We start from the raw sequence: 23,488 nt of genomic DNA, 5'->3' as shown, positions 1-23,488 counted from the left end.
ACTATGTTAATGTGTTTTATGCTACATATGAATATTGCAGGGACAATAGATATGACAGGGAGTACAGGGAGGAGTGTGGAGGTGACTGCTCTGAACATTATGTCAAAAAGATTAACAAGAATCAAGCGGCAAAGTGACACCTGAGAGACATTTGGCGAGTGCAATAAGCTGCAGCACCGCACTCCACTGCACAGCAGACAGGGTGGCAAGCAAGACAATAAGGAGGAATTCACACCTACATCAACACACACACACACACACACACACATCTATTTGTACTGTATCTGAGAGCTGCAGCAATCAACATGGTTGTAATATAAAGGAATGAAAGAGGAAGCAATATTTTTTTTCAACATTTCTTTTACTGATCTTTACACTTGTCACAGAACATCACATAAAATCATCAGAGCAGACTTGCTCTTGTTTTTAATAACAGACAATGCAGTTACACGTTCTTGTCTCAGAAACAAATATTGCTTTGTCAAATTCTTTCATTTTAAAAATACCCACTGATAATCACAGGATTTTATAATTCAGGGTTTTTAGAGAAATGAAAAGAAATAGGCTGGTACTCCACTTGTCTAGTTGTAGATGTGTCACTGATGCCAAAACAGTCATTAGGGATGCAACGTGTTATTTTGTACATCAGAAAAAAGATAGGGCAAGTGGCAGAGCAGGAATAATTCCACCATCCAAATGAGCTGTGGCTGACAGTAATCTATGTCACAAAAGTGAAAACCCTGTAACCTACTCACTGATATAATCTTTTATTTTTTATTTTTTTACTTTGGGTTTGTCATCAGTATAATGATCCTAATCTTCTGAAATGCCAAACAGGACACAGTGACAAACATGAAACCACTGATCATGCCATCATGACAGAAACGCTCACATAATTTACATAGATAAGAATAGGTTTGGTATCGTATCTGTCCTTGATTGGTTCATCTGTTAGTATGTCTCAGGGGTCAATGAGTCTTTTTTTTTCTTCCCACACTCACCAAGTTATACCCAAACAATTTTCTGTAACCAATGTGATTTCCTTCCACCATCCTTGTTTATAGAAGCTTACATTGTCAGAAGCTTCAGGAGATACAGACCATTATAGTTAACTCCCAAATACAGGTGATGGACAGTGTGACAGAAAATCTGAAGTTACATGAAAGTTCATGAAAAAACATGAAATCAGTCTGACCTGTTCAGCAGTGTTTAGATCTGTGATGAAGTTATATGAAACACTCTTCTGTGATGCTGTTTTGATATTGGCAGTGTAAAAAAACAAAGGTCTGAATGTTCCTCATGTTGAAGGTACATCCTTGGCCATACAGTAGAATTTTTTTAAGCATTTTCTCAAACATGTAACCTGCAACTTGTTGCATCTGGCCAGGGATCTTCATTGAATGTCATTCCCCATCTACCTCTCACTTCATATTCTCACACTTCTCCTGTCTACTTGATTATTAAGGCATAAAATGCCCAAAACAACCTTTAAAAAGTTTGCTTGAAAGCCTGATTTTGACTGTTGGTCTATGAGATTAGCTGCTTCCTGTCCCACCAACCAAGAAGGTTTGGGTGTGATCTGATACAGATTAGGTTGTACTCAAACCTTTTCATAAGGCTGCAGACAAACTTCATACATGTCATTTGCCAGCCAGGTAGCCTCTTATGTGGAGATTAAAGCCAAAAGCTGAAGAATGAAAGTTCAACATTGGTTCAAATGAGTGTTGTTGAAATGAAACACTGTCTGGATGGCTTAATTTGGAGGGCAACAGAAAAAGACATTGGTATTTATGTATTTACAATATATAATTATCATGCCACTAATTAAATCCTTTATGTCAGAGTGTGAGATGCCTTTCATGTTTTTCAAACCCTAATCAATGGACAGATCAACCAAACCATAAAAAGAATGCGCTGGTTGAATCTAACTGATGGAAACGAGGTTTCGGACACACTCAGCTTTTCTAGGCCATAGCAACTGTCCTTGAAAGTTGGCTTTAAGTTTGTGCATTGTCACAGGTAGTTCTAGAAAACATGCATTTTGAAGTAAAAACAAACAGAACACATTTTGGGTGTGTAAATTTAGTTTGCTTTAAAATTCTAACCTTTTAACGACATCTGAAAGATTTACTGCATTTAACTACATGCCTGTGTCCTGTTTTAGTCAAATGCAGTCACTTGGAATGCAAGATAGCTACTTAGTAACAAGAACAATTACATTAACACACAATATACACGTATCTGTAAAAACACTAAGGCACTTGAAATTGTGATTTAACATTTCAAAATGTTTATGATTGTTGTCTCTTTAAAATATTTGAAGAATACACGTCTTGCCGCCACTGCAGCAGTCGCTCGCCATTGCCTGAGACAGCGTCAAAATCAACGAGTCCACATAGTTATGTGTAACCCAAGTTTAATAAAAAGAACAGCTTAAAATCAAGTTTTAAAATGCTACATCGTATCTTGCACACACACGTATACACACACACAGAAGCACACACTCCCAAATCCACAACCCTTCATTTCATAGGTTTGTTTAGGGTCTTGAAATGAGACCGTTGCACCAATATAAAGCCCCATTTGAGACCTTTAGTTTTGTGCTGTGGGGCTTGAAAATGGTCTTGGAGACAGTGCAATAGCAAACTTCAATTCACCTTTGGGATTTAAGATCCCACCATATGTGACTTTAGCCTTCATAATTGTTTGAGAAATGTTTCCAGTGCCAACAAAGGCCAAGAATAGTCTATTTTTCACCTGACCATAACACTAGCAATAGAGTTGAATGGAGTTTGAAGTTGTATCTGTGTGCCACCCTGGAGTATATTAGACCATTAAAATAAAGCTGACATGGCATTACTATAGTGAAGGTAGCTCACACCTTTCATCTGCTATGAGGAGAAATAATCTTCAACTGATGACAGTTGTCGTCATCATTACATTTTCATTCTAATAGATTTAGAATGTAAGTGAATTCTCAGAGAGCACAATCATTGTCTATGACCCCTGCGGTGCCAAAAGCGAACCTTGTGGAGCTCTCTTTCTGTGGCAGTAGAGTCCCACTGACAATGTCTCACACCCTGCTCCTCCTCTTCTTCCTCCTCTTCTTCCTCCTCCTGCTCTCCATCCTCCTCCTCTTCTTCTACCCTATCTGTCATGCAGCTGTCCTCCTCTGTCCTTGCGTGTGCATGACCCAGCAAGGTCCTAGTCCTACTTTTCTGGCTTGACTTGTCCTTAACCAAATTAATAGAAGGCCCTGCTTGTCTTCTTTCATCATCATCTTCTTCCTCCTCCTCCTCTTCCCTCTCTTCCTCTTCTTCATTTTCATCCTCCTCTTCAACATCATCATCCTCATCATCATGCTCTTCTACGGCCACTGTCAGCCCTAACTTGCTATGGCTAGCTAGCTGAAAGAAGGAGGAGGAGTGTGGTGTGGATGGGCAGGTTGAGAGTGCTGCATCATACATGGAGAACGGGAGGTGGAGGTAGTGTCCTGCAGCTGCCGCCGCTGCATAGATGCAGCAGCATGTCTGGGCACAGTCAGGCCGGAGCTCCCCCTGTCCCCCACGGACCATTCGGAAGCGCTTACGGAAGGGCGGTCCTGCTTGGGGTGCTAAGCAGATCCGGGTGGGTACAGCTCCGTGGAGTGCCTGGTGAGCAGGGTTTGTGTTGGGTGGCAGGACGCAGGGGCCGGTGGTAAATGCTGGGTTGGGCGGGAAGCACCAGTCAGTGCTCTGGAGCAGAATCTCAGCTCGCAGACGCCGGAGGAGGTTGTTGACAAGGACGGAGCGTCGGAGAAAGGCCTCGGGGTCGTCAATGAATCGCATCTTCTCCAGGGAGAGTCGCAGCACATGGGCACGCTCCTCCAAAACTGGTGCCACCTGAAAGACAAGATCCTATTAGATCTACTATGTAACCTGGGTCAATTACTTAGAAAATAAAAGATTCAAATTCAATAACAATGCAGTACATAACCTGTTTGTTTAAGAGTGAAAAGTTTTCACTGATTTTGATGCAAATCAAGCAGCAAACATGACCTCTGTGCAGGGGAATAAACCTCTTTAACAATTGCAAGCACATCTAGCATGTTTCAGCTTTAATCTACCAAGACTGGCACCCTTGCACTCTACTGCTCCCTTTATAATTGAAGTGTTCTCTAATTCTTTTGGAGATTTTCCTTTTCCTTAGAATACATGCATCACACGGCAGCAATGATTGTGATCAATTTTGAAAAAGCAAATTACCCGTCTCTGTGGCATCCTTCCAAAAATGTTTTGTGCTCTACAATGAAATAATTGGATGCAATCTTGATCCGCATATCCTCACTTCACAATAACTATTAGATATGCAAAGAGATAATTACATATAATTAACTACGCTTGACCATAACCACTGCTATTTAGCACAGTCTCTACAGTTAGTAAATATCTCGTCTGTCTAATAAGGTCATAGGATACACTGTGTGCACAGAAGGTGGGAATGTGAGTGTATATCAGTACTTACAGTCTGGCAGTATGTCCTGAAACTGAAAGGAGCCTCATCATCATCATCAATAAACTTCCTCTTGAAGTATGCAATCCTTGACATTGAAACATGATCAGGAACTCGCCTACAGGGGGGCTCTGCAGAAAGAGAAAAACATCACCATAAATCAACTGCACTGAAGAAAACGTTGTGTTTCAGTCTGATCAGGAAACTGTTGCCCTGGTTGAGCTTGAGCTAAACATAAGCAGAAGTAGCCTTAATGGCAGCAGGCACTGGTGGAACTGAAATGACTGTTTAACCACTGCCAAGGTCCTTCATATGGTTAACCCTTACACTATACTGGCAATGTAATGGCAGCTTGTTATGTGGAATAGCACCTGATTAATCAAGCTTAAGAAATGACTGATGAATAAACAAACATCTGTGTTGGTGTCCGTACCCGGTGTGAATTGCTCCTCAGAGCTGCATGGTGGGGCAGGGTTCGACAGGCAGGTCTTAGTGCAGCGCTCTGATTCCCATATGGGCTGGTATGCGGAGAGCGGAGGGTCTCCCTCTGGGTCCAGGAAAGGATTCATGGACAAGACGAGGGTCATCTCTCTCTCTGATTCAGGTCTAGAAAAAACAGAGCGAAAGTCAGTCTTTCAAGTGGACACAGAAGCAAGTCGAAACCCTGATCAGCCGTAATTACAAAAATGGTACATCATTATAACAGGCCACTTCCAAACATGTGTTTCAATCCTAAATGTTATGTCAACTAATTCACATATTATTTGATAATTCAGTACCAGTTTGGAAACTATTTATGCACATTAACACTGCACATGTTATCTCCATAACTCTCACAAGCATTATGCATATGCTTTCCTAATGATGTGGCAAATGTTAACAAGATGTTTATCTATGATACTGGCAAATACGTTGGTGTTGCGTGGAGGAGTAACCAGCCTCTGTGCAAGCAGCGTGACAAATCTGAACGACAATAATGGTGAGCACTAGAAATTGGCAGATGGCTGGCAACTCTGTGATATGCGTGGTACTGTAACAAGCGGGACACAGATGGAGAAATGACACCCACTCACACCATGAATTCCCTATTGATTAGTTGGTAGGAGAGTTAGCGAGATGTTTGACACCAATTTGTTCAGTGAAATGGATCCCACACATTGAATTGCACAGGGAAGCTGTGTCAACAGCATGATAAGCTAGAAAGCAAAGGAGATGTGCGCTGTGTCAGTGGGTCCAGTGCACAAGGCAAACAACTTGACAAAAGGTATCCAACAGGCACACTGCGTATTTGATTTCAGTTAATTGATTTTTGTCAGTTTCCAAATAATATTTGAAGCCATATCACCTTATGTTTTAAAATAATGTAGATAAAAAGGAATACTGGACCGACACATTACTTGGCAGTGTTACAGCAAGCACTACAACTAGAGCCAACTGAGCTTTTTAAATCTCAAAGCAGAGCCCTGTTGTACAGTGTATGTGTGTCACTATGTATTGTCAATAAGCAGAGGACTTATTAAATCTGAAGTGAGAAACTGTATTGTCCTTTTGATCACAGTAAATGGCTGTCATTTGATTCACTGATGATTCCTCCCCTTCATGCAGAATGCAAAGCCAGCTGTTTCAGGCGTCAGCGGCCGAACGTTCCTTGTCACCATCTTTCCTCCTCAAAGCTTCTTCTGCCCCTCCTCTACCTGCCCCCCTGAACAGATACTATCTCCTACAACCCTTCTTGACAGACCAAACTGAGGCGACACCATCTCAGCCTCACCCCTGTTGGGGTAACTGATTAAAATGTCTGCTTCAATAAGCTCCCTGCTTTCCTTGGCTGAATAGTTTTATTTCTGTGAGCTGCTTTGCTAGTGTTTGCTTTTAAATGACTAATCAGACACACCTAAAGCCACTGGAACATCACCTTAGACAGTGCTGCGCTTTCCCAACCTATGTATCCAGCTCCAGGGAATAATGTCTCACATAGAACATTTACATTTTTATGACATTTAGCTGATGCTTTCAAATCAACACTCAACAATGACAATCTAGTACAAAGCCTTCATCACTGCAGCTGTTGCACACAGGTGAGGGGCCTGACACAACTGACTCCATCAGGAAAGTATCACCTCATCCAGAATAGGGGAACCTGGAGCCAGGCCTGGGAGGTCTGGTGGCAAGCCGACAACCAATGGAGACCAGTTGGGTTGAGCCCCAAAAATATGGCATCAATGCTATGGAGGGCTACCATATGCATGAGGATGAGGATTTGGCACATTGTCAGTTGGGTGGTGGGCAAGGGGAGAACCTTTGGCGGATCAACTTCTGTTCATGCAACATGAGGTTCTGAACATGGAATGAGACCTTACTGGAGGGGAAAGAATACTAACTGGATGTAGTTGGGCTTGCGTCCACACTCAGCACTGGATCCAGAACCTCTAGAAAGAGGCTGGACTCCTTCTGAAGGGGCATTATTACCATGTAGTGCTTATGAATGCTGTATATCTAGCAGTGGAGAGCAGCCTCTCTGCTGCACCTTGTTCTCTTTTTGTGAAAAATCAATTAAATTATTTTTTTTTGTCATAGAGTTTGATGACGAAATTCACACTGCCAGTTGACAGTGTTTGGAGGGGGATTACCCTCTTATTGCTGCAATAGTAACAGCTACTGATTGGTGGGGGGAGTCTGTGCAGAGAGGGTGGGGATCTGGGAAGGATAAGCGTCAACCTTGGCAGCCTCCTGGTGAAGCGTCTCACTGATGGGTGAAAAGAAGCAGCTTCTGACTCCGTGTGCATCAGAGGAGACACATTAACTTGCTGCAGGCCAACAGTATGAGTTAACAGAGAAAAGGACTTTAGCACAAATTGAAATTTGGGAGGGGGGGGCATACAGTTTGCTCCCACCATGCACCAATATGGTTGAGACAGCATTTTGATCATAATCCATTGTGTGCCATTATGGATTATGCACATTTTTATAAAGCATTGTCAGTCAAACCATACTTGTGTGAGCTAGATTCTACTGCTGAGGGCTCCCCCACCAAGGACCACCAACTGGGGCCAATTATGTCACTGTTATTGAACGCTGGTGCCATGGTTAATTAGCAGCTTTGGCCCTTCTCATTTCCCCCCTGAGCTGTTTTTTACCCTCAGCTATTTTCCTCTCCATCACCTCCCCTCACTGCTGCTGTTGTTACGTTTGCTTGGGCACAAAGACATAAGCATGCCATCACTCCCTCTGCCCTCCGTAGGGACCTCCATTTTGACACCCCCCTCCCTCCTTTACCGTCTCTTTCATCCCCCGGTCTCAATCTCTTTCTCTCTCTCCTTCTCTCCCATGCTGACATCCTTTCAACAGCGGTCACAGTTGACAGCTCTCTGAACCAGGGGGGTGAAAAAAAACAATGAGAATACCGACAGAGCAGCTTCCCTACATGTACAGCAATACTTCTTGTTCTTCAAAGAAAAGGAGGAGGAGGAGGAGAGGGAGGAGGAGGAGGAGGGGAGACGGTGTGAACAAGTGTGTGTGCGTCTGTGAAAGAGGAAGAGAGAAATGGAGGGTTGAGAAATAAAAACAAGGAACGAGGAGAGAAAAATCTCCTGGGGGGATATCATCCCTCTCTTTCTCCCTCTCTGTCTGCATCTCGCAGGAATGTGAGAGTGATTGAGAGCGAGTGCAGGCTGTGTGTGTGTGTGTGATTGTGTTTAACAGTGTGTATTTGAGAGGGGGGGGGGACCTGTGAGTGTGTACAAGTGTATGTGAGCACGTGTGAGTGTGTATGTGAGACACAGCTTCACCTCTGTTCAGTCACAGCTCCCCCTGGTTTCATCCCTCTTATCTTCCTTCTCTCATAGCTTCCCTACCTCTGTCTGACTCTCTATCTCGCCTTCTTTTTCATTACACCCTTTGATGATGAGAAGTTAATTGCAGTGCCAGGGCACGAGACAAACTGTGGGAGGGAGACAGAGAGTGATAGAGAATAAGAAGAGTTGGATGGGGGAGACAGAGGGAGGGCGTAGACAGGGAGGGATGGATGGATGGATGGATGGATGGATGGAATGAGTCAGGGAAGGAAAGATAAGTGCCTTAGGAGCCTTGTCATGAGTGAAGACAGGTCGCCCGCAGGGATGATTTCTGCTGCTGTGATTGACTCACTCCCTCCAGCGCTGAGATAGACAGGCGCACACACTCAAACATGCACAGCTTGTAGCGTCCTGAAATATTTTGGAAGGAAAGTTAACCAAGGCGACGACAGTCAACTGAGATGATCAGACACATACGTTTAATGTTAGATTCTGGCTTTAATGTTCTTCAAACAAGGCTACTTTTGACATTCGCTGTCTAATAATAACCGTTGTCTTTGGTGACTTTGAAAATTTTAATTGGGGATTTCGATTACATTCTGGTAACAGCATTTGCATATAAATAAATGTCTGTTTTACTATCTATTATTTAAAAGAGCATCACACACACAACTCCATCCTTCTACAAGAGAAAATCTAAAGAAACGAATGATGCAGTAGTGACGCCTCTGCATGGAAACTTATGTCTGGGATGTGTGGTACAAATGCAATCCAGGGACAAGTGTTGAGCAAAAGAAAAAACAAAACAAACAAACAAAAAACATTAATTAATTATTGCCGAGCAAAATAACAAACATTCTTGGTTCTACTTTCTCAAAAGTGAGAATTTGCTTTTTTTCCCTCCTTTTATATTATTTAAAATTAAGTATCTTTGGGTTTTGGACTATTAGGACAGAACAAGCAATATAAGGATGTTATCTTATGCTTTAGGAAACTGTGACATTCAATTTATAGCCAAGCTAGCAGCGTGGCTCTGGGAATGGCAAGGTCAGTCTGACACATCTAAACAGCTATTGGATAAATCGACATGAAATTTTGTACAGACATCCATGATCCCCAGAGGATGAAGACTATGGTGAGACTACCTACAGACTTTGGTGATTGCCTTCCCACCACAGCAAGATCAAAGTTTATACTTATCCAGTCTCATATCTACCAGTCTACTGACATTCCCATCTGCCTCAGTTGTACTTTATGTTTAGTGCTAATTAGTAAATATTTGCAAGCTAACATGCTAAATTAAGATGGTGACCATGGTAAACATTATATGCTTAACAACAGCATGTTATCGTTGTTATTGTGAGCATGTCAGCATGCTGGTGTTAGCATTTAGCTCAAAGCTCCAGTGTGCCTAAGAACAGCCTCACAGAGCCACTAGCATGGTGGCAGACTCTAGTCTTGTTCACTATTTTCGGGCATATTGTTTTGTAGACTAAATGATTAATTAATCAAAAAAATAATCAAAAGATCAGACAATGGAAAGACTGTCTAATTGTAGCCCTATATGTAGCATAAAGATCTTTAAGAGGCACATTTCAGTTTTACCCAAATAAAACATCTGTAGCAGATCCCAAAACAAAAACAAAACTGCTTTGTCTTATTACACTACACAAGTGTACAAACAGCAAGTCATACAGTAACTGAGCTGTTACATTGTATGTTATGTTAGTTGTCATTTGTCAGAGCACAAACAAGTTTGATCTGCACCACAGAATTTAAATAAATATGTATACATTAGAACTGCAATAAATATATTAATTGATAAGTCGATCATCAGAAAATGAATCACCAACTATTTTGATTATCAAATCAATCGTTCTGAGTTTTTTAAAAGAAAAATCACTCAAATTCTCTCATTCCACCTACTTAATGTGAATATTTTGGGCTTCTATGATAGTAAATTGAATATCTTTGGGTTGTGGACTGTGGGTTCGGACAAAACAAGACATTTGAGGTTGAGGACATTTTTTCACCATTATCAGACGTTTTATAGAGAAAATTACTAATCAATTAATAGAGAAAATAACAAATGACAAATTAATCAATAATGAAAATAATCGTTATCGTTGTGCCCTAGTATACATATACATATGTGTACACTTCTGGACTCTTTTATTCAACTTTGTAGAGTTTTCAGGTCATCCAGATTTGACTACCCAAAGCCATTTTTGTTTTTCTTTTCTCTTGTTTTCACATTCTGGTTGCAACTGCTGCACAATATCCACAGCAGGTTTTTCTGATGAAAATGGTGCTGTCTCTGGTTGCAGGCATTTATGTTATTAAGGTGGGGAAAACTATGACCCGCACTCTGAAAACCACCACCTATATCCAAGATCAATCTGTAAGATAAACAGGCTAAAGGTAAACAGTGATAAAATATATGGGGGAGCTTTTCACTTCTCGGCTCGTTATCTTCATTCTCTCAGTTGTGGCTTTTTAGGAGTGTTTTTAAGTTCCACTAACTGGCCGTCACTCTACGTTTAATAAAAAACATTCATAGAAAAACTGAACCAAACATTGGGGAAGATTTCATTTTTTTCAGTGATTCTGGGGGAGTATGAAACATGCCTCTAATAAACTTGGTGATCTCTCAAAGTATTTTTCTCTGAGGCCTCAAAAATGCTAATCGATTCAGCATGTGTATGACAGAGTGTATGCTTTATCTGTGAGTGTGTGTGTGTGTGCGTGTGTGTGTTAAGTGTTTACCCCCTCTTCTTTTAGCCAGGTTTTTACTAAGTGTTTCCGAGCCTTAGGGGAACAGATAGCACTGAAAAGAGTTCATGTCTGTGGTTTTCACATCAAAATAGATCCCAGTCCGCCCGAGAGGGTCTTCACAGCACACACAAACCATGCAATGTGTAATGACTTATTAACTGCATATAAATTGTGGAACAGGAAATTCTGCAGAGGATAGGAGCGGGTTGGTAAGATTTGGTCATGCCGTATTGTATAACCACAAATGACATAAGTGCACACCCAGCGTATCAGGAAAACAAATTAAATCAAGACTAACAAGGTGCATACCCACACTAAGTATGCATTTATGATTGCAATCCTAGAATTTAAAAAATGCTGCTGATGCACATAAAGGTGTATTATTATTATATTTTTTTATGGCTAAACATAATTATGTGTATCTAGGCAAAATTATTTAAGGACTTTTCCCCTTCTATGTTGCAGTAAAATTAGCAGTGGCTTATTTGAATACATACTTGTCATCTGGTTTACACCAGAACATTTTCAAATGACTGCAATTTCCTTACTTGTGTTTGCCTAATCCAAACATGAGCAAAATGCAGTATTGAGAAATCCACTTTGCTCAATGTTATACTTTCCCAGAGATTGGCCTATCTTGCAATTTTCTGCCTGTTTTTCATTCTCAGTGTTTGTTTTGGTTAAGTTGGCGCACATTGAATTTTCCCAGATTATAACTGATTATGGGTAAAGGAAATGTTTGAACATGAGAATATTAGGAGAAAGGTTTAATATGACAAATTACATGATAAATAAAAGATAAAAAATTATGATATCCGGACTTGTTAAAGATTATCAGTGATTAGGTCCTAATAAAACATAATTTTTTAAAACTGATAAACAAAATAAAAATGGAAATAAAATCCATTTGAAAAGTGCAACTCTCGCTACAAAGGAACCCAAAACACTAATGAAAACCATCTTTGGCTCTTGTTGCAGAGAATCAGATGCTTTCTTAGCTCATTTGAACTCCTAAGGAAGTTCATTGTGCATTAATTTGCGAGGGTGCAAATTTATAACATGTGTATAGAGCACTGGGATGGGCGTTGACAGTAACCTTGTGCGTATATGTACAAAACCATAAAAATCCTTTTTATGAGTCACTCTTAACAATGTCAGTTCTTGTCAGTGTCAGCTCTTGTGTATGTCAGTACTTATGCCTGTACAGATACATGCAGGTGTGTGTGTGTGAGTACAGTGACAGTTTGTGTGGTGGACCAAATCTAAGTGACACATCTCCACAGTGAGAAGATAAGTGGGCGTAGCCCTGAAAGAGCTGCCTGTGGTTGTGTTGACAGGAGCCTCAACAGCAAGCTTCCTCAGAGCTGTGTGATCTCACGGCAGGCACTTTGAATCTCGTTGGAGGACTTGAGTGCTGGCACTGCCTTCCCTGCTCTCCTGCATTTCTTTTTAGTTTGATGGCTTCTGCTTCTGCTCGAAACACACAGAACTCAGTGTTGATTTGACAGGGACAGGGCCATTGAAATCTGTCACATGTGGAATACCTGTTGTATCTTTCTAGAGCTACCTGATCACCTGCATTACTTTAATGCTAAGCCTTTAAAATCTTCCTTTCTCTCTTTCATTAACATAAACCCTCAGTGACTGAATGCTACTGGAACAATGCAAAGACGTCAAATCTAGGGGTTACTGCACAAAGTGCCATTGAAAATCTGATCAAATATGACACAAAAAACATTTGCAGTTGATAAGAAACCCATTTGACCACACAAGGTTTGAAAAAAATTGTGGGCTCAACCACAATATAGAAAATATAGAGACAGAAATGAACGTATATATATACAGACATCAGCGTCCCAACTAACAATTTTTTTCATTGTTGATCAATCTGACGATTATTTTCTCAAATAACTGATTAATTGTTTGGTTTACAAAATGCCAGAAAATAGTAAAATAGCCACATTTTCTTGAGGCCAAAGGTGATATCTGCAAGTTGCTTGTTTTCTTCAATCAACAGCCTAAAATAGTTGCAGATTAACTGTTTGTCAGCTGACTCTAAAAGACATGAATGTAAATAACAAAGGGCACACAAAGTCAATAAATGACCAATAAAGTGGCTTGGCCAATATATCAGCGGATGTTAGCTTATAACAGATAATTCTGTATTGTGTTCATGTCAGTTGATCAGTAAAAAGAAATTGCAACGCAGAAAAAAGATATGTTTGAGGAGGTTTAAAAACTGGTAAGTAAATGTTTCCATTACATAGTTTCTCCAACAGAGAACCCTGACAAGTTTATTTTTAAATTGTTAAATGTCCCATTTAGTACATATTTTGGTTTTGGATTCTTGGGATCCTTATCAAGAATGTTTGTTTTTGTAATGAATTTTTGTAAAAAAAAAAAATAAAAAAAAAAACATATTACAAAATAGTCAGACACTCATTCATGTATTTATTTGTAATTGAAGGTGAAGGTACCGGGTCGATTTTTGATCGACGATGTAGTACACTTTTACATGTGTTGTTTACTTTCACCATTTCTCAACAAAACAGTGTGTATCTTTATGCCTTACAAATATGTTGATTACATTCCCTCCCTAAAATATTTGCAAAGCTGTTTTTGTTTTTGATTGTTTTTAACTCTGCGTCGACAGTCAAAAACGAACATTCTATAGTTACCAGAAATGTTTTTCACAGCAGTCCCTCCCATGCTCACAGCAAGCATCTATGTTCTTTTGCAACTACTACTGTAATGACTGTGCATTATCAGAAATGAGGTTCAGTAAAGGCTCAGTACAGGCATTTAAAAGACCAAAAATCAAGGTAGTTCAGAATGGAAAAAAAGTGAAAGAATGTATTTTCTTCCTGCAATCTGTACCCATCAAGCATTTGATCTGGACATAATTAGCTAAAAGGTGAAAACAGCAGGTAAATACCATTCAGAAGGCAGGCTAATGACAAATAAAGTGGATGACAGAATATAATCTGTTGTTGATCATCATAACTGAGAAGCCTAAGCCAGGCTACATCCCACTTCTCCATACGGAGAAGCTACATCCTATCAATATGCCTGTTGGCGTGGGGGCGGAGAGTGTGCAAGTGCTGGCATAAGAGGGTGAAGCACACAGCAAGAGAGAACAGATAGAGAATAGATAATAGGTTTCATGACATCAAGATCTCCTCCAGAGTAGCAACAATAAGGCACTGTACGTCACGAATCGAAATTGAGACACTCCAATAGCAAGCAATTAGCCCCCTGCTAGTAGAGAGGACCAGTCACACAGAAACACTGAGGACAGCCACACTGATCAAATTAGACTAAAGACCCAAACATGCTTTGGAGAGGCATGTTAACAAAATCAATTAATTGCAGAACACTAATGCTTTTTGAGCTGCCATAAAAGCTTTGATGCACTGACCACTTCTATAAAATCAGGATCAAGTCTCCTCATTTATGTGCAACATTAGATCCTTATGTAGGAATTTGTGTAAGATTAGAGACACTTAAAAAATCTTTTTCATGTGGCTTCACTAAGACTTCGGATTACTGTTTAACAGCCCAGCTCCCAGCATTTCTTCAGTGTGAGAAGAAGTGTGGGACTAAACCATCTTCAATGGGATGTCAACAAAGCTGCACATCTGGGGCTGGTTTAATAAATGCAACACTTGACTCCTTGTGCACTAGGGGCGGAGCGAAAAAAATCCATACTGCAACATATCGCGATATTTCCACTTGACATACATTATCGATACACTGGCGCCAAGTATCGATACATTTTTTTAAAACAGTGGATTGCTCAGAATTGATTCAGCTACTTTGGCTTACCACTACCAGAGCGCCACTACCCTCCGCCTCCTTATGGAGGCGCTGAACACACTGGTGACAGTCAGATGAACAGCAATTGTGGGTGACAACAAAGAAGAAATGTAAGCAAAATAACCAGCCATGAGCAGCTGCGGTCAGACTCTCCATGTCCGTGCTGGAAACACAGAGAGTCTGCTGGAGCTTTGACAGTCACTAGAGGAACGTTTATGGCCCTTACTAAAAGTTTTTGTGTGGTAACTGTGTTGTAGCTGAGCTAGCGGCTCTATCAGAGGCTCTCCAGTGTGTGTGTGTGTGTATGTCTGTGGGGGAATGTCAGTAGCCACGGCCCTGTTGTTTATCATGTTAATGTTACCGCCGTCACTCATCTGTCCTGAATATCTTGTAAAGCTCTGAATAGCACGGTTAGTTATCGTTACCATTATATATTTTCACCTGTTCTACTTCTGTACAGGATGTACTTTATAGTAACAATACTTTCTGCCATAGTCCAAGGCATCGATAATGAAGCCCAAATGGAGAAATGACACTAGATTGTAACAAGACGTAGGTGTTGTAGCGATACAACAAGCAAACTTTAAGCTTAAGGGAACATTACAGTAGTGACTATCATGTTATACATCAATATCAACTGATACAAAAAAATCATCATAATATTTTGTAGGGCTACAACTAATGATTGTTTTCATAATGGATTCATCTGCCGATTATTTTCCTGATTGATGGTTTTGTCCAAAAAGACTTCAGCAATTAGTGAACAATGCTATTATTGTTATAGTTGTTATAATTTTCCACAGCCCGAGATGACATCTTCAATTTGAGTTTTGGACTCTCAAACCAACAGTCCATAACTCAAAGACAGTCTGTTTATAATAACATAACAGAGAAAAACAGGAAATCCTGACGTTGGAGAAGCTTGAACCATTAAATGTTTGGCATTTATGCATGAAAGTAAATATGGTACTTAGAAGCTTATCATATCTTATGCTGATGACATTTAGTCTTCCTTTTCAAACCAGAACAATCTGTCCACACCTGACTTTTCAATTATTTTGAGCATATGTGAATCCTAATATGTGAGTGAGACTGATAAATCATTTCATTTAACAAACTTTGAAATAATCTTTCACAACTGTATGTAAAAGTAAATTTCAGGCTTTACATTATTATCTAAATTAAGGTTTTTACAGACTTTTCAAGGACAAATATAACAGCCAATCAAGAGGCTGCCTCCTCTGCCACTCCACTCTTCTGCTGTGTTATGTTGGTATTTATATTTTTTGGTTGCATCTTAGATTGTGTTTGCGCCAGCTTGCAGCCTGTCAGGAGGCATCAGAGCAGCTTGCAGTTGGTGGAGGGCCGTCTTGACCGCGGTGGCGTGACTAAGCTGGGTTCAGGGCCCTCGGGGTTTCGCCTAGCGCTCTTCTTGCTGAGTGGTGACACATGTGTTGTGACAGGGCGGCTGTGCAGGGCTGCTTTATGGACTATCTGGGGATGGCTTGTTGTGGCTGTGAGGGTTAACAGGCAAGGGCTCTGTGGGTACATCACTGCCACGTTCCCAGAGGTTGATGCAACACATTAAAGACAGAAAAGTCCATCAGTATGTGTTTTCTTTTTTTTTCTTTAAAAAAAAAAAAAACGGTCTTGTTTGTCACATTACAGCAGTGTACTCTTACAGTCATGTAGCATTTAGAGCATCCAGTGGGGGTCCTGTGATGCTTTCATGTATGTTTCATGAGGGAGTATGTACGTGTCAAAATAGAGTTTTGTACATCAAGTGACAACAGTGTCTTTTCTAACATACAAACCAAAAGTATTTGTTTTTAAATTATTTTCTGTACTGAAATTATTTTTAGGTACTCTTCACACCTGAGATTGTAAGTGCATTATTTTCGGTGAGGGTGAAGTCATGAGCTCCTTGATATAAATAAAAGTCTCGTCACACCTTCCCCTATTTTTACACTTACAAATCTATGTTCTCCTGCCGCTCAAGATGTCCACCTTACTGGTGTGTCTGTCTGGAGCATAAAGGCGTATTCATGATGGGGAAGCAGTGCCTGAGGGAAAAAAGAAGTCTGGGGCTACACCCTGCGGTCTTCACACACACTCACTTAACACAAAAACACACACGAAAGCAGCCCAACTTGTCTTGGCTGAGGCTTTTTATACAAAAAAGAACAGAGAAAGAGAAGGACAAAGGCAATGAGATGTGAAGATGATAGATATACTGTATGCGTGTACTGTACTGACCATGTAAGGGAATTCTATACTGTATGAATGTGCTGACTAGGGCTGTCGTGGTGAAGGAATTTCCCCTGCGGTGATTCAGGGTGGCTCAACAGCGCAGTATGTGGTCTATGCAGTATTAGCGCCTTTTTTTTTTTTGTGAAAATCAAGGTATGTTGTCTGATTTTGTGATGGCCGAATGGAGCAGCAGTACCTGATGAAACACTTTAAATCCTATTGTGGCAGGAAGCAACGTTGGCCTACAGCCAAGTCCCCTTAAATCTTATGATTTATGTCTAGCTGGATGCACCTTTGGATTGTATGATTGGTGGAAAACTACTTTACCTTGCAGGTTAAATGGCAGCCTGCTCGGCCATGCAGTGACCCGGGAGAGTTTAAACATATAACTGAGGCAAAATACGTACAGACGTGTTTTTAACTACCAAGCATCAGCAACGACAGCTTGTCAGCTCACCCTGAGCCTGACTCTGTTATGAGGGCTGGGCGCCAGGTTAGCTTATTAGCCTGGATGCTAGCTGTGGGAGGCTAGCACAAGGTTCTGTGGAGCCCCACAAGCTAGAACTCAGTGTGCAAGACGCTGCGCACGGCAGATGGGATCCTCCGGAGCCACCAGACCACACTGGACCTGGGGAGCCACCAAACATTCAATACACACACATTGAAGTGTAAAACCAGAAGGTCCTAGCCTCATTAAAAAAAAGAAAAAAAACGTGAACATAGTGTGGTTGTGGCGGTTGCTTTCCATCCGCCGCAGTTGGCTTGTCTGTACCGCAGTATTGCAATATTGCAGTTATTGCGACAGTCCTAGTGCTGACTAGTATTGTCATGATACCAAAATTATGAGTTTGACACGAGAGCTGCCTAAATATCTTGATAACAAAACTGAAATGGTACCGCGACAAAAACCTAAAACATCTGGAAAAGTAATGGAATAAAATATTGGATGACAGAACATGGAACTTAAAATTCTTTGTTTTTGTTTTTTATTAACTGATGTTGTTGATCTGCATACTTTTGAACGCCTGACTTTTAGCAGCTTGCAAGTTATGGTAAAGTTAACATTACCAGTGTGACTGTTGCATTTGCATATAGAGACGTTTGCCACATTGGTAAATTGGCTAAAAAGCTAAAGCCAATTAAACAGTTATCATTGCCCTTATTTGCCTTGTCAAACTCCAACGTTGAAAAAAGTTTGTTTGTCATAAAATAAATCACACTTGTTTGACTTATATTTGAGGGCACGTAATAATATTATTTATCACATTTGCTAACCTGTCGCCCTTTGAATTCCTTGAACAGGTCGACATAATTGTCGGCAAGATGCTGATGTTGGGTGTGTTGGTCTGAGAGGGTTTAAAACATCTTTTACAGGTTGGCTTTGTGGTGTCAGTTGACTGTTGGCTATGTAAGCAAAATAAAGTCATATTTTGCTCAGTGCATCTGCTTTGTCAACACACCATGGATGGTCGGCAAGAGCAGTTAGCCATGCCTCTCGTTCTGTCACCATGAAAGCTACAGCGTGCATATGGAAAAAAAAAACAACAAAAAAACGTTGGCATGCCCACTATGCTTGCAGGGAGTGGAAGCTGAGCGCTGCACACACATGATGCCCCGCTGTTGCACATCAACGCAAATCATAGGAAATACGGCTCTTACTGTCACTGTCATTCTTTGAGTAGCGGCACTAATAAAAATGGGGCATTGTACCGTTTTTAATGGCCGGGTATTGTGATACCTTTCTAGCATCGGTATACTGTGCAACACTAGTGCTGACTATGTAAAGGATTCTTTCCATAGCTGAACCCCTATACGACCCTCTCGGAATAGGTGCTTCTTGTCATGAACATAAAAAACATAAGGAAGGGGTAACATTGGAATAGGGATGTATAGGGGATGTAGATAACTGTATAGAGATGTAGAAAAATTAACCACGTACTTCAGAATATTCAAAGAGACTGTATTCAACATACTGTTCTGCTTCCTGGACGTAATAAATTCTTGGGTTGGACTCAAGTGGGTTCAGTGTTCTTTGTCACAATTGAAGAAAACCCTACAAAGCCAGCCTTGTCCTTGCCAACTATAATCACAATGACATGCCATTGGCATTTTTGTCTCTGAGTGGTGATCTCGACATTCCTTTGTAGTGTAATATATATTATCTAGTACACCTGCTTTTTACTGCCTTTTTGGCAAATTACACACCAATACAGGCTTGTATATGAGCAGCACACTTCAAGTAGAGTTAATTTTATGCTTGGCACCACGTCTGCTGAAAGGCAGCCTTTAAAAATGTATTGAATCTCCTTCATCGTACACTACATGTCTGCTAAGAGCCATGTTTTGAAATGCTGCTCCAGATGTGAGTCTCTGCGCCCCGCTGAGAGAGATGAATGGCTAGGGGGGCTGCAGGCTACCTACAGGTTCACATCCTTAATGAGCAGAAGAGTCTGCTGAGAGCAAGATATGATTGATAGCGCCGCGACAGAACTGGAAGAGAGGAATCGCAGCGAGGGCTTTTGATAAAGACAAAGGGGTGGAGGGCTTTGGCAGGCGGCAAAGAGAAGGAATCTGGCATTGGACTTCCACAAGCTGGATGCCAGGAACCCGTCCACCATGCTGCAAAGCCAGAGCGCTTCCTCTTGTTACAGCCCTTCGTCTCTGATCTGTGAGTTTAATCTGAGCTGGATGTTCCTCCCTGTTGCGTGCCTCACTATATTCCACATTGCACACTTTTCCCTCTGAAGGAAACAAATAGCAAAGGTGGAATTCCTGGCAAGTGACTCCGGATGTTGTTGGCAGTGAGTGGAGATGAAGCGCATCCAACCCTATTACCAGTCCATTGCGCTCAGAGCCTTTCTTTCACCAAAACCACAGATAAAGAGGGGAAGAGACAGAGGGGAGGTGGTGTTTATTTGTTGCCCTTACTCCATGAGACTTGCTATTTTTAACATTTATTTTTAATCCTTTCTGGGTCTAACAGGATCTTAATAGTCCACTCTGAGTGACTTGATGCTTGTGACACTACAGTAAGTCGATGAAAGCAAAGAAATGACATCAAGGAAGAGAATTACAACAGAATTCAGCTAAATCACCTAAACCCCCTTCTTTTCAAAAGACAGCAGTAATACAGGCAACCGCCACTTCAGGATTTGCAGCCAAGAGCAGTCCCCACAAAATAATGAAGTGAAGCTGGATTGATGCCAAGAGGGTGGCTGGTTATGTCAGCCTGCATAATGTGTTAGACCAGGGTCTCTGTCATGTCATACTAGTGAGCTATTGACTGCCCCGATTCTCATTAATCCTGCAGCATCAACTCCAATCAATCCACTACAGGTTTATCCAATAATGTGCACAGTTAAGTGAATGGAAAGTAAATTAACCACAGAATTGACTTGGACGAAATGTTACATTTTAGATTGCTGTATCTAGGTTATCTACTTGTCATATTGAATTGCCATTGTTCACTGGGCTTCAATTACATTTTAATACGAAACAGAAGTACTCTGGATGTGACTTCCTGAGCAATATATTCTATAGGATAACCTTGAAACTTAGTATTCAACCCCTAGTGTAAAAATATTGGAAAACTATGGTTGAATAACATATAAGTATGGGCGTCAACAAGGTGTGTACACTTGCCAACATTTAGTTTGAGTCCGAATAGGATGCTGTGATGTTTTTATATATACTATGGAGACAAACACACACGCACACGCGCGCGCGCGCGCGCGCACACACACACACACACACACACACACACACAACAATTTAAAAGATTTTTTGACAAACTTTTGGTGGCAAAAGATATAAAGCTAAATAGCCTACTATTACTTTGAACCTGAACCTGATTTATTATCTATTTTTTTTTTTTTTTTTTTTTTAACATTTTAAGGGTAAGGAATGCTTACCTGTCTTGAATTGCTCTGACCTCGTCCTCGGCTCCACACTTGCTTTTTGATAACGACTGAAATCCAAGGTGCGTTGATGAAAAATGAAAAACTCCTACTCAATAAATACCGCGTCCTCCGTTGGCTGAGCGCTGGTCTAATTTTAGACCACTAGCAGACACGCGAGCCACACTGGCGGGTTTGAATACTACTTATGTAATTACTACTTAATTAGCTACTTGTGTAAATACTAATCATTAAGCGCGCGCGTTTCTCTCACTATACCCGCGCGAAGCATCCCCACGCGCTTTCTTCAGTGGCAAAGGTAGGCAGCTGTTGTTTGTTTTTTTCCTCAATGAAAGGAAAAAGGCGAGCTCGTGCTCTTTCGCTCGTATGGTAGTCCATTCAGGGTGGTTTCCCGTACAGAAGGTCGTGAGCAGCTTACGTTGTTACGGCTGGGTTGACGGTTAATGTGAATGTGCGGCGGAGAAAACAACACCAGCGCCGCAGCTCCATCCCTTCCAGTCAACTACTGCTGCTGAGTTCATGTACCGCTCGGAAGTTTTCCCACCGTCTCGCTCACTAAGTTGAAAGTGAACAGTCTGTGACTCATTGTGGCGCCTTTTGAACTGATGCTCCTCTCGATTATGTTAAGGGCTGCAACCAACGCTTATTTTCATTATCGATTAATTTGTCGATTATTTTCTCAATGAATAATCATTTGGTCTACGAAATGTTAGACAATAGTGAAAAATGCCCATTACTATTTTCAGAGCCTAATGTGACGTCTTCAGATTGCTTGTTTTGTCCAACCAACGATGTAAAATCCAATGATATTTAATTCACTATCATATAAGACAAAGCAACAAATCCTGACATTTGAACTTTTGGCATCTTTGCTTGAAAAATGTATTAAATGATTAATCAATCGATTAGATTTGATCAAAATTAAGACTGCAACTGATGTTTTTAAAGGTGATCATTTAATTTGCCAAATATTTTCTTGATTAACTGATTAATGAGCAATTGCTCCTTGTTTCCTCAGTCAATTAATTAATAGACTAATTGTATCAACTCTAATTATTATCATTTTTTAAATCAATATTAGTTAATACATTTTTGTAGGCTGTTTGTTGGACTAATAATTGTCACTCAGACATCAATCCATCATCATAGCCACAGCTACATCACCAGTTTTACAGCGTATTTGCTTATCAATATATTCATCTCGTGTTCATCTCCCATTCCCTTTATACTCTCCTGCATGTCACATCATTATCACTTTGTCTGGGTCATTTATATGCACCAAATTCGTAATTGTCATATTTCCCGACATCACCTGAAGGCATTCTAACACTTTTTTTAGACGGGTTGTGTGTTGGAGATCTGCTCTGCAGGGATGTGACCGACAAAGAGAGGGGAGGGAGCAAGCCCCTCTCATCTGTTATGCATTTCCCCTTTGATTCAGCAGCAGCCACTGAATCTTATTTTCCAGCATTTCTTCCCCTAAGCGTTTTGTTCTGTGTTCAGCTGTGGAATGTGCTGGAGAACTCACTTAGCCTAATTGTAAAAACCATATATCTCTGATCTTGTTTTCTCTCTCTTTACCTTTTTTTCTCCTTTTTGCAATAGCTAAAACTAGCTCTGAAAGATTTAGGTTGGTTCCAAGATCACACAAAGCAGGGGCGTCAAGAATTCAGTCAGCCCTACGCCACAGAAAAGTCCCCGCAGAATGGAACAAAAACTGATGGCTTGAAAGTTATTATCTGTCAGTGTGATCAAATGTAGCCCACCAAATGATCAGCTTAGAGGAAACTCTGCTCCTAAGTGCTCCCTAACATGCTTTTTTGAGGGTTTTTTTTAAAAGACAACAAACAACAAGATGTAATTTGGACTTAAATAAGGAAGGTATAACAGATGTCACACTTTGACATATCCACCTGATTACATCACATCTTTTTGTATTTTCCATTTCAGCACCTACAAGTGAACTAATGCCATTTTCATCATCTCCCAGGTATCCCACTATTCTGCAAAAACATTTACTCTCCAATATATTTCTTCACTTTCAACAGCTGCCTATCTTCTTTGCTTTTAGAGACAAATAGCACTCATATGAATTCACATGAATTATGGTAGTTTTGAATTTCACTAAGAAAGTTAAAAGTTTACAATTCTTAAGTTCAAATTTGCCAAATTGCCAAACAAGCAGTAAAATGCAATACTTGCTCCACCTGTTGGTTGAATGGTGGAGATGCGGGTAAACCAAATATTCTGTATTAAGGCTAAACTGCAAATCTAATCACAAAAGCCCAAACCCCTCAGTGTGAAAAGGCTAAACACTGTGAAAGCTGAGCAACCTCCTTCGCCTGCAGACACAGAGTACAAAGAAGATGCTTGTTAATATCGACAGTAGCTGCTTTAGGGTAAATGTCACAAACACAACAGCGTAATGAGGTCCAGTAAAAACTG

General features: G+C 40.7%; 1 protein-coding gene across 1 annotated transcript; it reads right to left on the bottom strand.

Moving 5' to 3' along the window:
- Positions 1–1,178: 1,178 nt before the first annotated feature.
- sertad4 (SERTA domain containing 4) lies at positions 1,179–21,568 on the bottom strand. Its single transcript, XM_067613922.1, has 4 exons — positions 21,038–21,568; positions 4,925–5,097; positions 4,504–4,622; positions 1,179–3,881 (listed from the first exon to the last, which is right to left on the bottom strand). The coding sequence occupies exons 2-4, from the start codon at positions 5,076–5,078 to the stop codon at positions 2,991–2,993; spliced, it is 1,164 nt and encodes a 387-aa protein (XP_067470023.1). The 5' UTR covers positions 5,079–5,097; positions 21,038–21,568; the 3' UTR covers positions 1,179–2,990.
- Between the last annotated feature and the right edge of the window lie 1,920 nt (positions 21,569–23,488).

Source organism: Thunnus thynnus, chromosome 16, assembly GCF_963924715.1.
Source record: "Thunnus thynnus chromosome 16, fThuThy2.1, whole genome shotgun sequence".
In the NCBI taxonomy this organism is placed as follows: Eukaryota; Metazoa; Chordata; class Actinopteri; order Scombriformes; family Scombridae; genus Thunnus; species Thunnus thynnus.
Note: the sequence above shows the minus strand (reverse complement) of the source record. Positions and strands in the feature narration are given on the sequence as shown.